The sequence below is a fragment of the Toxotes jaculatrix genome, chromosome 4 (genome assembly GCF_017976425.1).
Source record: "Toxotes jaculatrix isolate fToxJac2 chromosome 4, fToxJac2.pri, whole genome shotgun sequence".
NCBI lineage: Eukaryota > Metazoa > Chordata > Actinopteri > Toxotidae > Toxotes > Toxotes jaculatrix.
The window spans coordinates 16,658,877-16,674,592 of NC_054397.1; the positions used below are offsets into that span (position 1 = coordinate 16,658,877).

General features: G+C 41.8%; 1 protein-coding gene across 1 annotated transcript; it reads left to right on the forward strand.

Moving 5' to 3' along the window:
• Positions 1-9,555: 9,555 nt before the first annotated feature.
• Positions 9,556-15,564, forward strand: LOC121180490 (CCN family member 1-like). The gene is made up of 6 exons (XM_041035945.1): positions 9,556-9,735; positions 10,612-10,825; positions 11,549-11,796; positions 12,700-12,844; positions 13,081-13,262; positions 14,268-15,564. Exons 1-6 carry the CDS (start codon positions 9,685-9,687, stop codon positions 14,571-14,573), a joined length of 1,146 nt encoding a protein of 381 aa, XP_040891879.1. The 5' UTR covers positions 9,556-9,684; the 3' UTR covers positions 14,574-15,564.
• The last annotated feature ends 152 nt before the right edge of the window (positions 15,565-15,716 follow it).

Consider the following 15,716-nt stretch of genomic DNA (forward strand, 5'->3'; position numbering starts at 1 on the left):
CATCTGGAAGCCAGACTTAATAAAATATGATTAGTACGAATTTGTCACAAAACTAAACAAACAAATACACTTAATTATTTCCCCAGGAATAAAGTCAAAAAATTGTAAGAATTGAATCAACAAAAGACAATCAACTGGGAATTGAACAACACATACCTTACTCTGAACATGAACATTCTACAGTGCTGCCAGTCCTTGAGAAAATCATCATTCAGACTCAGCACCTGGACAAGAAAGGTGTGTGTGTGCACTTTACACACTGATTATTATGAGAAAGACTAACAAAGAGACAGAGAGAGAGTGTGTTCTGTGTGCTGAACTTACTGACACGCCATCGCATCTATCCCATGTTTATCCATCTACAACACAGAAAAGCTTTTTATTCATCAAGCTAGTTAACCCCTAACATCTACTGAGCACACTCCCATGACTGCTGGTCTTCATCGTGTGACACATTGACTCTAGCATAAACTATCCATGACCATTGCCTCATTCTGAAAAGTGGAGACTGAATGTATTATCACCTTTTTTTGGTGAGCGCATGAAGGGTGAGCCAGGCTGCACTGTGTCCTTGATAAAATTTTTGGGCTTCAGGGTTGCTGCCTCTGTAAGTAGCTCAAGGTGCCTGGGTGAGTGGAATAGGCTGTTTTCCTCTGAGGCTTTTCTCTGTCTTCATTTTAAATTAAACATTCCCTCTCCATCTCATAAATTGGCTTACATACCCTCACATGCACACCAACCCTCATGACTGCTGACTTACAAGGAGTTTGCTCATTCTTTGATTTATTCATGGCCTTCTGCTCAATTGGTGGAAAAGGGAATAAAAGTAACAACAAGGCAATTTTTGTCTCATCTCTTCGTTCAAGCATCAAATTCGGCATGAAACTGAATTAAGGTACAGTACATGGTCTTAGAATGTTTAATAAATATGGAAGATTTTCTCGGAGCTACAAACGAGCAAGTGCCCCAAGCTACATATTTTTGTCTTGTCTGTGTAATAGCCATATCCTTGTAGTGTCATACTGTCTTTTTTGTGTGTTATCTATAATAAAATCTTATGTATATATATGTGTGGCAAAGGGCTTTAATGGCTGTAGGTATTATGGCAAGAGCAAAGGAGGAAGTCAGGTGATGCTTGTAAAGAGCAGCAAAGTATGCACAAAGAGATGATTGGTGGATGTATCAGTCAACTAAGTGTCAAACTTTGTTGACCCATCTGGAGACTGCTGTTTGGTTTCTGTTTTCAACATGACCACGATTGACCTATAACCGTATACACACGCTTATTATTGGAACCATGATGACGAACCTCCTCTAACCTCAACAAAGAAGTGATTTTAATCCAATTAATGTCTGTGCTTGGCTTTGTCATTCACCTCTTATATTGGATCCGGCTTTATTATCTCCATATCAAGGAAATTCGTCCAATTATTTAGATGTGGACTTTACATCAAAATACGTTTTATTGTGTGATTGGCAGTTGGCAGTCCATCATAGTCTTGTGAAATCTTGCTGAAAACAACTTCAAGAGACCTTTTAGTTTGTTGCCTCAGAAGAGCGCCCTCCATGTTAAAGGAATAGTTTGACACTTTAGGAAATATGCTTACTAATTTTCTGGTGGAGTATTAGATGAGAAGATTGATACCACTCTCAAATGGTTGAACAGAAAGTAGCTTTGCATAAAGGCTTGAAAGAGTACACTTCAGTTTTGGAGGTGCTGGTAGGAAGACTGTTATCTTCAGACTGAGCCAGGCTGAGCTAAACTAACCAGCTGCCAGCTGTAGCCTTGAATTTACCATTCAGAGTGGCATCAATATTCTCATATCACTCACCCCCAGAAAGCAAATAAATGCATTTTGCAAAATGTCAAACTGTTCTTTAAGAGCCCAATCTAATATCTAAGAGCAACATATTGTATCTGATTTGAGCTGCATTGTCTCTTCGTCTGCCAAGTCATATCAGAGGCGTAGTGCCAGAACAATGTTCAGTAACCTTGATTATCAAATAGCCTCTTCAGATATTCACTTCATTTCCTCTGTAATTGAAATCTGACGAGCCTCAAGCTTCTAAATCACCGTCATGGCAGCCTAATGTCTTCAGCTGCTCCAGGCAATCATGTACAGGCCTCTTTCACTGTTCCTCCTGCACAAAAAAAAATTATGCTGTGAACCTGTCAGGCAAGACATGTCTCCGCAGAATGAGAGAATTCCAAGGGAATTCCCCACCACCACCGCAAAGGAAGCAGATGGGAGTAGGGTAAGGAAGCTGAGAGGCGTCATTTATCTTCATAAGACCCTCATTCCATCGGGGTTGGAGAAGGCAGAGTAAGAGGAAACAGAGGAGAAGGAAATGAAGGATGGAGGGAGCAGGACAGAGAGAGATGTGGGTTATCTGTAAATGTTGCAGACTGAGATATCTGTTAGTCTGCCGTTGCTGAAGGAAAGTTGCGTTCGTTGTCAGCTTGTCGTGCATCTCCGTGGGGATGGGGAGAAAAGGATGTGTGTATGTAAGGAATGGAAAGAAGTGATGGATGAGGAAGCGGGAAAGGAGGGAAGCAGCAAGAGAGGGTGGGATGCATAGCTGGAAACAGATGGAGAGGGAGGAGGGGGCTCAGGAGTAATGAAGAGAATACAGCTAAGGAGCGGAAGCATGAAATGTAATTCACTTCAGCTTTATTGTCTTTACATTTGCGTGCACGGAAAGATGTCATTCCAAGGCAGTGCAAGTTGCTAAAAAGTAAACAATAAATGACTAAAACTTATGCGCAAAATTATTTTGAAGAGGCAAGTGAATTAAAGTGTGCTGTGATGTTCACACTTAATATACTGTGTATGTAGAGTAGTGCAACAAGACTCAACAGCCATGCTAGGGACTCTGTGAGGCTGTACTTAGGCAAGCTTGCTAACATGTTCACAATGACAATGCTAACATGCCAATGTTAAGCAGGGATCATGTTTACCTGTGAGATGTAAACAACCAATAACTTAAAGCTGGAGGCTAGGTCCACTGCAATGTTATTCGGGTAGAGAGGGGTGTGTCTGTAGCTTTTAGATTTCCTGGAGTCTACAATGAGCTCTTTGGTCTCACTGATGTTGAGGCTGTTATTAGAGCTCCACTCTGCAAGGTGCTTCACATCTTCCCTGTGGGCCGACCCATCACCGCTGCAGTATCACCTGCAGACGTCAAGATGGTGTTTGCAATTTGGAAGACAAGCACATGGGGAATAAAGACAGGGGGCTCAGCACACCCCCATGAGGGGCTCCTGTGCTCAAGTTTAAGATGAAAGAACTCTGGGGTCTGTTAATTAAAAGGTCCAGAACTTGCAGCGGGAGGTGTTAATAACCAGAGAGTGGAGTTTGGTGTTCAGCATGGTGGAGATTATGATATATGGAGAGGGACTGGCAGAGTTTTGGAGATAAAGGGTGAGATGTTCTAATTAACGTTTCATGGATGAAGTTGTACTCACATGAGGGCATATCAGTCAAAATAATGCGTTGTTCTTGTTACGCTACTCTTCAGTCTGTATACTGTACATACTCGACTGTTTATCTGAGGCTGGTAAACGCAGGGCTAATCACAGCTTTAAGGGAGCTGAGAGACTACACAGCATTTCTTGCGCGGCCTGTGCAGCACAGTTCCCAGCGGGCCAGCATATGTCTCCAACCAACACGAGATGTTTTGTTTTTCAGTGTGATTCTGTAAATTTTCATGTAACTGGTTATTAAGTATCAAGGGCTAAAATCCTGACATACACCACACATCTCTGCCCACAGCAGCTTATGTGCCATTTCTGTGCTTTTCAAATCCAGTACTCCCATATGGGAAATGCAGGATCGAGCAGCTGGCCAAAGGGTAATCCCCACCTCCCAGACGAGAGGGATATTTAGGCTTACAAGTCTTTAGGCAGTGCTGCTACTCTACCTGGGAAAAGCCTTTTCCTTCCCTGTCAGTCCTCTGCTGTGAGCCCCAGTGACTGCTAAGAGGGGGTGGGGGCAGTCTAATCAGGAGACCATGGGCAATGGGAGACAAGAGCGTGCTCCGAATAAAACCAGGTTCAAGCAGGCTGCACTCTGCTGTCTCAGTCTAAAAGATGCTAGAGGGAGGGAGAAAGGTGAGGAAAGTGAAAAAGGAAATGAATTGGATAAAATAGGAAAGGGTGGATGAGGAGAAACGAGTATCCCTTATCAGCTTCACCACTTACTCACAGTCTGTTGATGAGTCTAATTAAAGACCAGGGATGGTGAGCAAGTGAAGGAGGAAAGACAAAAACAACAAAATTTTTAACACTGATATAGCAGTGGGTATTCTCATACACGTTGTCATGTCAATCTGTAACCCAGGAATGGCTGGGAATTATATTCTGTAGGTTTTCTCTCCAAACGAATCAGGCGATTTCACTGATGAGTCTCTCTTTCTAGTCAAATGAGTAAATAATCCGGCTGGAGTGAAAACTTGCTGTCTCTCAGTGGCACATGGCTGGTCTTAAACTCCTGTCCCAGACACCAAACCCATGGGAAATGGTTAGCTGAGCTTTCAGGAGCCATCAACATCAGGTTTCATGGTTCCCTGTTGGCCTTTTGTGTGTCTGCACTGCCAATGTTGACTTCACTGCGCAGTACCTGCGTGCTAAGCATTGGATCAAATCCTGCCCTGGAGGAATATACTACTACGTGGTGTTTGGCGTCATCTTGTGGAGGTTTAAGGAAAGTCTTTCATGATCAGCAAGTTAATACTGGAAAAGGAGCAAAGTTTAAATGTTGAAAGACACTGATGTTCTGACAGTAATAAAGCAGTCACATTTTGTGTCTTTGAAAAGCAAGAGGATTAAATCCTGGAATTAGAGGACTGATCTAAGACAGGTTTTCATCTTGATCCACACAGTTATCAGCACTTGTATTCTTAGAAACCAGACCCATAGGACAAGTTTAATGTGTAATCCAATATTGTGCTCTAAAACTTCCACCAGGGGGAGAAATTGCTTCAGAGAAGTTGTTTTTGATTCAACTTGTCATTGCCAGGCCTCTCTTCTCTCCAGAAACTTGTGTGCCTTGCTCTCTCTTATGTAACTTTACGATACTCTGTGAGTTTGAACTGCACAGTTCATTAACACAGGAACCATATGTTGATGCCAGATTTAGCACATATCCCATTACACATTATAATATTAAATGAGTGTGGCATGTGGCTTATGCACACAAACACAGTCTCACTCTGTGCTTTCCCATGCCTTTCTGTGTCTGTCAAGGAGAGACAATACTCAAACTTCTGTTCTGTTATTTTTCAAAATATAATTCACAAACACAGACACCACTTCTCCTTTCTGTCATCTCAAGCACACACTTAAATGATCTTCCAATATGCTTAACTTTTTCCACTGCGGCAGTGGAGAAACCAGTTTAATCACCCTGTCACCACCACTCGCACTCTTTCTTCCTCCCTTTTCTCTCAGGACATGACTTTTCTCCTCAAGCCTCAATTTTATGCTCCCATTTGGATAATTAAATCAGTATTACATTATGTAACATGTATTTCTTTATGTCTGCCCATATGTATTTATGTATTTTAAAAATGTATGACCTTCGTCTCATGTAATTTGGTTCATGTGACCTTAAAAGTGGTATGGGTTGAAATACCAGCACTCTGTTTTTGTGTGAAATACCATACTGCCAGACTGCCAGAACCCCATCGGGGCAGACCAGACCAGGCAGCGGGGCACTTGCTCACTCCTCCCCTTGAAAAAACAAACTCTTACCATGAAACACCTGTCACCCCCTCCTTCTCCAGACTTCTCCTCCTCCCCTCTTGCCTTGCTTCTTTCTTCTCTCTCCCTCTCTCTCTCACCACCCCCCTTACCTACTTTTACTCACTATTCTTTCCTTTGGCCATTTCCTGTTTTCCTACATCAGCCCTTTCTCATAAAGCTGTGTCTCCCTTAATGTTTTTGTGTATCGTGTTGCACCCAGTGTGTAGCTTTCAGGTCACACAGGCCATGTGAGAGAAAGAGCAGAATATTGGACCATTCAGCTTCTGACATCACTTTGTTTTCTATTACTTTTCTGGTCTGCTCTGTATTAGATTGCTATATTCAGTATTCCTCAGAACGTGCTGTTGCCATTGTTCCTTCAGGGGTGTCATTTAGTAACAAAAAGACTCAATTCACTCTGACATCCCATTTTAAAAATTTGAGGTAATTTATCCAATTTTCCAAGTCCAAAAGTATTATTTCAAATTTGTGCAGAAGAACTTTTTTTTCTTCTTTCCTCTTAACTATGATATTACTTCTGTATTTGTACTTAAGCAACATTTTGAAGGTAGGCTTACTTGTAATGAAGAATTTCTGTGTTGTTGTACTGATATTTTTACTGAAGTAAAGCACATGAATACTTACACACTGAAACTAATACTATTTGTAAGAACCTTATTATGGCAAAACTATAGTCTGCTTCCTGATTAAATTAAATGCAAATTCCCCTCAACTGCGACTCAGACTCTGACAGAATTGGTGGAGAAAAGTTTCTCACATCTCCCTGGATAGCATGGCCTGCGTGAAAGGACTTTTGTACTTGTCTGATACTGCAGACGCAATAGAAATAACCAGAAACCTTCTCACAGACAAGTGCTTACACACAGTAAATTGTTTTTGCTTCTGAAAATGACTGATCTACTTCATCACACAAGACTAGTTTTACATCTCTGTCAAACTGAGGCTCCTGTGCTTCTGATCGCCCTCGTTCAGCATCAGTGAAGAAGCTGAAAACAGAAGTGGTCACAGGACTTTAAGAACTCCCCCAGTACCATGACCACCAGTGGATTAAAATAGATGGGCCATGACTTTGTCTCCTTGGTCACACCATTAGAGCTATGACTGACAGCTTCCTGAGGTGGTTTCCTTTTTTAAATTGAGAGTCATGACTCCACTCGACAACCTCTGATGTGTTTTTCACTGAAACACTGGTTAGACAGGTAGCTGGAGAGTAGAGATGTTGGTTGTGAAAGGGGGCTAACCAGCCAGTTTGAGTTCAGTTTGATTTAAGCCAAAGTAGATTCAAGGAATGAAAACACTGATTGAACACAGGTCAGTTACATCAGTTAAGATTTAACCTTTTTCTGACTATAATTTAAGCTGGGCTCTCAAGTTTTGAATAAATGTGTACCCTCGTCTCCTGTTTGCAAACAACTGCTCTTTTGTGTAGTATATTTTTCTGCAATACAGGAGGTTAAATAAAAGTGAATGGTGCAGCACAGCTAATAAGCTACGATAGCTTCTTTCATTTTGGACTCTGAGACTCTCCATTCCCTCAAAGGTCTCCACTACCAAGACTGCTTGCTATTGGTCAACATGGCAAAGGTACTGCCATGTCCTAGCCATTTTAAATCCTGGTATGACCAGACCTTAACTCTCGGCAAAAAAGAGAACACATGTAGTTCCCAACATGACAAACTGTTCCCTTTAGAAGTGCTTCCTCAGCCACCTTGCCACTTGGGCAAACTTTTTCCATCTGTATGCTGGTAGGTTGCAGAAGGTTCATCTTACCTGAGTGAATAAGATTTATTTTGAAATCACTGCAATTACTAATTTAAAAGCTCTTTGCTTTTGTGAGAAAACATGGGTTTGTTGAGAGTGAAATCAGTTCAGTGAGTCACAAAATCTGCAAATCTGAAAAGGCTGTTGAAGATTTATTTTGGGGAGGAACAGGAAAAATGAACAGCTGGTGATGTTTGCACTGTCTGTAACTCATATTCATCTGTCTCTCCCTTGTTAGGAGTGTTCATGTTGTAGCAACTGCAGTAGGACATAGATGAGACCAGCCAGCTCGCCATGGGCAGTGCTGTTGTACTCTCAAACTGAAGAGCATTGCTTGGCAAAGGACTGTAAACACCTAACATCTGTCACATGGCAGTGAGTCTAAGTGGTGGGTGAGGAAGAAGAGCATCCATCAACAGCACAAGTCATGAAATTCTCTCAACTTCTGAAGGAAAATGTGTAATTTGTTCATTTTATCCAGTCTATATCTAGTCTTTGTTTTAGATTCCATATTTCAAGCTTTATTTGTCAAATACATAATTGTGCACTATGCAGGGAAATACTCAGTTACCATTTCCATGTACTGAGCATAGTAGGAGTTTTAATAAAATAGACAAAAATAAACCTACATTTTAAATAGGAACATTCTAAAAAGCACATTTAGACAAAAAGAGAGAAAACCAAATAGTAAATGTAAAGTCCAACACAGAAAGTAGTGGAATACATGTTAAAAGTAGGTACAGAAAATAGTATGGAGAAATATTTTAATGTTTATTTAACAGGGACAATGCAAAATACCATGCACTTACAACAAGAAATTGTGCAATTTCCCCATTGTGGGACTATTAAAGGTTTATCTTATCTTATCTTATCTTATCTTATAAGAAGCTAATTTTCATCTGTTTCAACTTGTTGGGGGCTGCCAGTGAACGCACAGGCAAATCAGTCACCTTTTTAAGCCTGAAATTGAATATGGGGTGTTGATCGTTACCTGAATGAGTTGGGTTTAACTAATTTACCAGCACAGAGATTTCCCAGCAGCTCACATAATCACAGCCCGTGTGAGAAACCATGTGAGATGTTTGGCTCTTCTTTTTTTTTTAAGTCTAAGCCAGAACTGTGCAAGTATGGACATTCATAGCAGGAACCTAACTTTCAAACCTCTGCATATCACATTTCTTTCATCAAAGGAGGTCTGTGTGTTAGGGCAGGTGTGGCTGAAAACCTGTGGTTGAAAAGGAAGACAGCGGAGGAGGAGGTGGAGGAGGCCAGCCCTCATATGAGCTGCCCTTAAAACAATAATCCTGCTTTCACCCTCGACTCGACCATTCTTTCCAAGCGATCATATCCTCATCATTCCCACGTCAGCAGCGTGTGGTTATAAATAATAGTCAGAAACAGCCGGGCCATCTGAATTCAAGATGAAACATACACAGAACAAAACAATCAGAACTTACCATTAAAAACTATGGAAACACTTTTTTTCACACTGTGATGGACACCAACAAAGAGAAGTGTGTTCTCTCACTCTGACAACTGCTATTATCTTACTATTTTCTTAGTATGCTCCACTTTAATTTTCTGTCCTGGCACCTACATTGGTCTGGAAAAACAGAGGGAATTCCTCCCTCCTTTCTTTTTTTTTCCCAGAGGTGGAGGTCTTATTAATGTTACCATGCTGTCTGGCCCAGCTGAATATATTTACTTAGTGTTAGGAGAGCGGTGGCCACAAAAGCAGGAATGTGCCTAAGTGTGACTTGAAAGCGGCTGTTACATTTTAATTTTTAACCCATAAAATAAATACAGAGCCGTCCTGCAATTTTTATGAATGGCTGCATTCATTCCAAAACACGCCCACCAATCAGCAAACTATTCCCGTGGTTTAAAAAGCCACGCCCGTTTGGAAATGTCTGGGCTGTTTCCTGAACACTGATTGGTTAGAAGTACGGACAGGGCGGAGTCTCACGGAGAACACACAGCGGGTATAAATTAAAGTTTAGACGGAGTTTATCTCGGTATAAAGACAAGGACCAAGGTCCGAAAAGACACAGGGACTCAGTGGGAAACTACTCAAGACTAACAATCATTCGCTGGAGTGTAGCTTAAAGATACGACTGTTTATTTATTTGTATTTCGCTTAAGCGTTTCGTAGGTTAATCATGGCGTTTCTGATCTACCTGACTGTACTGACAATAGCCGTCATCACGCAGGTAAGATGTTTCTCTCCTGACCGAGGCTCGTGTTTAAAGTGCGTTTACAGAGAGCCTGCTCACAGTGTAAGATTAGTTTAGTGTATCCTCCGTTTCGAATAATGTAACTGCGAGAAAAAAATGTGATTCAACTTATGACCTACGGTGTATGAAGAACATAAATATCTGCTGGAGTAAACAAAACGCAAATGTATTTGTAGGGAATCTTTCAACAGTGTTTCGTCTTCAAAGACTTACTCTGATGAAATAAAACTGATGAAATAAAAAGTTTCATAAATGGAGTTTAGGTGGGATTGCCAGTCCTCTTCATCTCTGTTTATATCATAATGGATACAGTTCCTCTAAACTTAGTTGTCCTTCCTGGTATTAAGCGTGCCTACTCATGTCTACTTTTTGACATGTTGATTTCTACAGACTGAAACAAGTTTGTTCCAGTGTAGAGCAATGACTCAAATCACAAGCCCAGCAGTGGACTGGGTACAAACCCTGAGCTGTCTAAACACTTAGGGATGACTGGCCAATCACTGGCTTGACTTACTGTAAAGGTGTACTGCAGTGCTTTGTCTGTGGAAGGATTTAAAATCACTCACAAACCCTGGGGATCCTAAGAGATAATACAGAATCAAAAATTAATGTACCAGAGCTCAACCACACACTTTGAAGTTAGAAGAAAAGAAATCTAAAACTGGCTGTGAACACCCCGGCTGATGATTTAAGCTCTCTGGTTGCCATACAGATATTGTGTGTGTGTGTGTGTGTGTGTGTGTGTGTGTGTGTGTGTGTGTGTGTGTGTGTGTGTGTGTGAGTGAATTTTTCAATCAAGCTCTCTGTGTGGCATTTCTAAACTTTCTCAAATTTGTAAAATTGACCCCCCAGGTGGCTGCTAGCTGCCCAGCAGAGTGTGAGTGCCCTGCAGACCCTCTGATGTGCCCTCCAGGGGTTAGCACAGTGTCAGATGGATGTGGGTGCTGCAAGGTGTGTGCTGCACAGCTCAACCAAGACTGCAGTCCCATGAGGCCTTGTGACCACCACAAAGGACTGGAGTGTAACTACGGCAATGATGTAACCATGGCCTGGGGCATCTGTCGAGGTGAGCGAGGAAGCAACAATGTATGTTTGCTAGGGAAGGAATTTCAGTTAGATAATAGCTATGAATGGGGAAATATTGCATTTATTGAGAGGTATTCTATTTTTAAAATTAAAATACTGAATGTATAATGATGTATAATAAAAGTATAAAATGCCATGAGACATGTGCAACAGTGTACTAAAGATGTCAAGGAAATGGATATTAGTTTAACCCCCTTTCCAGAATGATCAAGGAATGTGTAACCCTGCACATCCGGGAGCAGGACAGGACATGGGATATTTTAATGAGTAGTAGATGTTTTATGACAGCGACAGGGGGTTTCAGAGATAAAAATACACTTTCCATCTGCACCATGCCAGTGCTGCCCCTCAAACTATGAATAGCTGGTTCCTTCGTGCTTAGGAGACAAGGAGTCTGACACTTCCTGTCTCCTTATTTCCACTGACCTTTTGATCTCAGTGGTCCTCTGTGTGATTTTGTGTTCTGTTGTGATGTTAAGTCAATGTGTTTGTTTTGGTAAAGTCGAGAGAAGCTTTGCTCGAAAAGGCTCATTTAAGATGTTGAAATTAGATCATATGGGGAATTCCTGATGTAAGCAGAGGCTCTATCATTGGTCTCTTTAAAGCATGTCTTGTCCTGTACAAAGATTCTACTCTGAAACAACTAACCCATGGACTGTGCTCAGAAAATCCCTGTAGCTCTCTGGTTTATGCATCTTTCCAGCTAAATCTGAGGGACGCACATGCGAGTACAACGGCAGGATGTACCAGAATGGTGAGAGCTTCCGTGCTGGCTGTAAACACCAGTGTACCTGCATCGATGGAGCTGTTGGCTGTGCTCCTCTCTGTAACAACAAACTGCCACCAGCTTCACCATCCTGCCCCTACCCACGGTTGGTCAGGATACCAGGCCAGTGTTGTTTCAGTGTGGACTGCCATAGGGGAACCTGGCGCCTCCCACCTAAGCATCAGGTGTGGTTTTTTTTTTTATGTAATGACTAATGTCTCCCTTTTCTGGAAACTGACAAACTGTTTTGTTGAGTTGGTTTACACTTGATAGACTAGACAGGACTTTTGAAGCAATACCAAATTGTGGACATGCAATTCATCACTTGCCACTGTGAAACTCTCTTGATAGAAAACAAAGGATGAAAATCACACTGTCACAAAACAAAAGAAAAAATCTGATATTAAAATAGATTTAGATAGATTTAAGAACAGAATGGATAGCCCATTTTTATTTTCAACTAACTTTCTCAATTAATCAGTTATTTATTTATTTGGCCAAAAGAAAACTTTTTTTGCTGGGGGGGTGTGATTTTGGCTTAAAACCGACCTGGGATTAATCCGTTATTAATCAGAATAGTTGCAGATTATTTTTCTGTCGATCAACCTTATCTTAGGGTTTTAGATGCTATTATATACAAGTACAAATGCTCAGGCCCACACTGTGGCAGAAACAGAAGACAAAGAAGGTGGACACCATATCTCTTGACCTCTTTTCTTTCATAGAAAGATAGAGGAATTCTTTGTAAGTCGTTAAACTGCCTTCTCCTGGAAGTGGTATAAAAGATGGAATAAAGACTTATATAGGTTGTGTGAAAATTTGCTATAAATCTTGCTTTTACTGATACATAAAACTGTAGCTGTTTACACAGACTACATACTGTTCATCAGGTGCTTTAAATCATGAAGTTTCATGCAGGTACAGAGGAGTAAAGTGCCTCTGCTATGACTGATCGCCCTGAAGTAACCCCTTGATAATCAGGGCGTCATGGTGATAACGCTGTGGAAAAACACACAAAAGATGGACACGGCTGCGGCACAGATGAAGCCCCAGCAAACGGCACTGTCTCATCTTATCTCTTATCACAGGCGACTCCACCACAACACCACCTGCTCAGACCTGAGCACCATCCAGCTCTGCACCAGCCTGAAAACGAGCTGGTTCTCGTCAACGAGCTTGCAGATGTGAAGTCCAGCAGCTGGGAGCGTGAACATGGCTACAAACACGTGCCAGGTGAGAGGAAGAGAGGAGTTTTAGTGTTTATTATAAATAGTTAACACACATTTTTCTGTGATGGCAGGTGGTTGTTTGAAACTGGGTGATAATTTGCAACCCTCCAGATGCATCTTGTGACCCCTTAATGGGGCTGTAGCCCCCTCTTTGGGAGCTACTGTTCTAATTGTTGTGTGTGTGTTTTGTTCTTGTTCTCCCTGCCTTCCACCCTCCTCCATGTCTCTGATGCTCCTCAGTGTGGAACCATTTGAAGGAAAAGAAGTGTCCATTGCAGATCACAGACTGGTCCCAGTGCTCTCGCAGCTGTGGGATGGGCGTTTCTTCGCGAATCACCAACAAGAACCCTCAGTGTAAGCTAGAGAGAGAGACGAGGATCTGTACTCTACGTCCATGCCAAGGCCTGACCGTCCCAGCCAAGGTGAAGTACACTGAACTTGACTTGAACTATAGGCGAGGGAGACAGACAGACAGAGAGCAGAGGTCAAATATCCACATTACTGCCAAGATACCTTCTCAAAACATCTTATCTCTCACACAGTAAAACTTGAACGCCCTGTGATAACTCTTATCAATAAGGAATTATTTCACTTCTTGTCTCTCCGTGTGTGGCTACACAGGGAAAAACAATACCTGCTAATTTTTGCTCTTGTTTCCCTCTCTCAACTGAAGAGGAGAGGCTGAAAACGTCAGACCTGTGCTGCAAAGAATAAAAACAAAGAAATTAGATGTTCTGGCCCTGAGTAAATATACTCTTAGTGCTAAAGCCATCTTTATCCCAAGCTTAAGAACAGAGATTATCTTAGCGGTACTTTCGGGAAGCTCCACATCAAGTGGGGAACTGAGCAGTGCTGGTTTACTCAGCGGTGTTTTGGTGGCAGGCAGGCGCCTTTTTAAATATAGTCCCCCACCCCCGGCATTCCTGCCAAGCAAATGTCCATAGCTAGGCCCTGTCTGTGTACTCAGAGTCCATGGAAGTGGTGTGTCTATATTAATCCTCCATGTTGGACACACACTAAGAGCTCTTTTCTCTGCTCTACTGAGTAAAAATGCTCTGGTGCCAAGGTAGGTCTGTGTGTTTAACCGAGAAGGACTCCTAACATGTTAAATAAATGTTTAATCTTAAAATTAATCGCTTAAATCTAAAAATAATCCCTCTTTCCCAATCCCTGTTTTGGCGTAAAAAGTTGAAGTCTGGTTCTCTTAATTTGATACTCGCGGAGTTTAAGCGCAAAGCCGCTTAAATCTGCTGTTATATAAAAGGAGAGAGTAGAAAGAAATCAAAGCTTATTAGTTATCTTTTTAATCGTGAAAACCATCACATGACTTGTTTTGGTGAACTTCATTGCTGAATCCAATTAGAAGTGACACTCATTATAGTCCACACAGTGAAACTCATCCCTTTGCTTTTATCATTCAACCACAGAAGGGGAAGAGGTGCTCCCCAACCCAGAAAGCCCCAGGGCCCATTCACCTCTCCTACGGAGAGTGTGTGAGTGTCCGCCTCTACCGGCCCAACTACTGCGGCGTGTGTACAGATGGACGGTGCTGCTCGCCACGCCGCACACGCACAGTGCCTGTTACCTTTGTCTGCCCGGACGGAGAGCGTTTCCAGAGGTCAGCCATGTTCATTCAGTCATGTAAGTGCAGTGATGACTGCGGCCACCTCAATGAAGTGGCCCTCCCTCCACAGCACTGGATGTACGGTGACACACACAAGTTCATAGACTAGAAGTAAGGAGTTTTTTTTTTTTGTTAATTGTAATTTGAATGTGATGAGGTCAGCTTTCTTGAAGAAGGAAGACACTTCAAGACGAGGGGCCGTTTTCTTTCTTTTCTGGCTCCGAGCGAGTGAAGACCACAGGCACACCGTCTGACTGCAACAACTGCAGGCAGGAAAGGCCGCCTCGGGTTTTATTCACAATCATGAAGGCAACCCTTAATGTAATATACGTGACCGGAGTGGATTGTACAATTCCCTGCTCCTGTTCAAACAGACGTGGGACCTAAATTAGAGCCCTGAAATGCCCCTGGATTTCCCCCGCTCTGGACTGATCGCTAGTTCAAGTGTGGAGGATTTTTTTTTTAATTTTTTTGAGACCCTCAGTTCAGCCTGAGGAGAGAAACACTACAAGAGCAACAAAGCACTTTGTTTAGCACTGAAATTTACTGAACTATGACTTTGAGGATCACCTCACCTGCATCAATAGCCTCTTATACTGTGATAATAATGACTCCATATCACACAGTGCACTACGACAAGGAGCAAAAGAAAAACTTTTGCAGCTTTTATGTAGAAAACTCCAGAGTATAAAGTGACATGAGAACAATTTTTTTTTTTTAAATATACAAAATCAGCATGTTATGAACACAAAAACAGACTGCATCAACTGTGCTTTTTTTGACCTGCTGACATATCAAGTCTTCTAAAATTTAATTTACACACAGCAATGACTGACAGTTTCCTTATAACACGGACTATTAACTGATAAGGAATGCCATCTGGAAACGAAACAAACATCAGCAGGGACTGGACCAATGCCCACACATTTCCCAAAGACATCTGATTTCTTGTTTATGCATCAAATGCAGTTTGGAGAAATGTCTTACACAAACCTGTTTTCTTGAATTTTTATTTTTGGATCACACTGTATTCTGTTAATGCATTTTCTTTATTTTGATCCAAGTTTGTACTATGGTCACATTTATTCATTGAGACACCACAGTGTAGCTGTCACTCAATTTTGTTGGTCCATCCATGTGATAAAACTGGCTGCTGGACTCAAGTTTCATGTGAGGTTTTATTTTAACTCAACTTGTTCAGTTTCAAATTATCCTACTTGGCAGCCACGTCGAAGTCATCAACTGTTTGAGA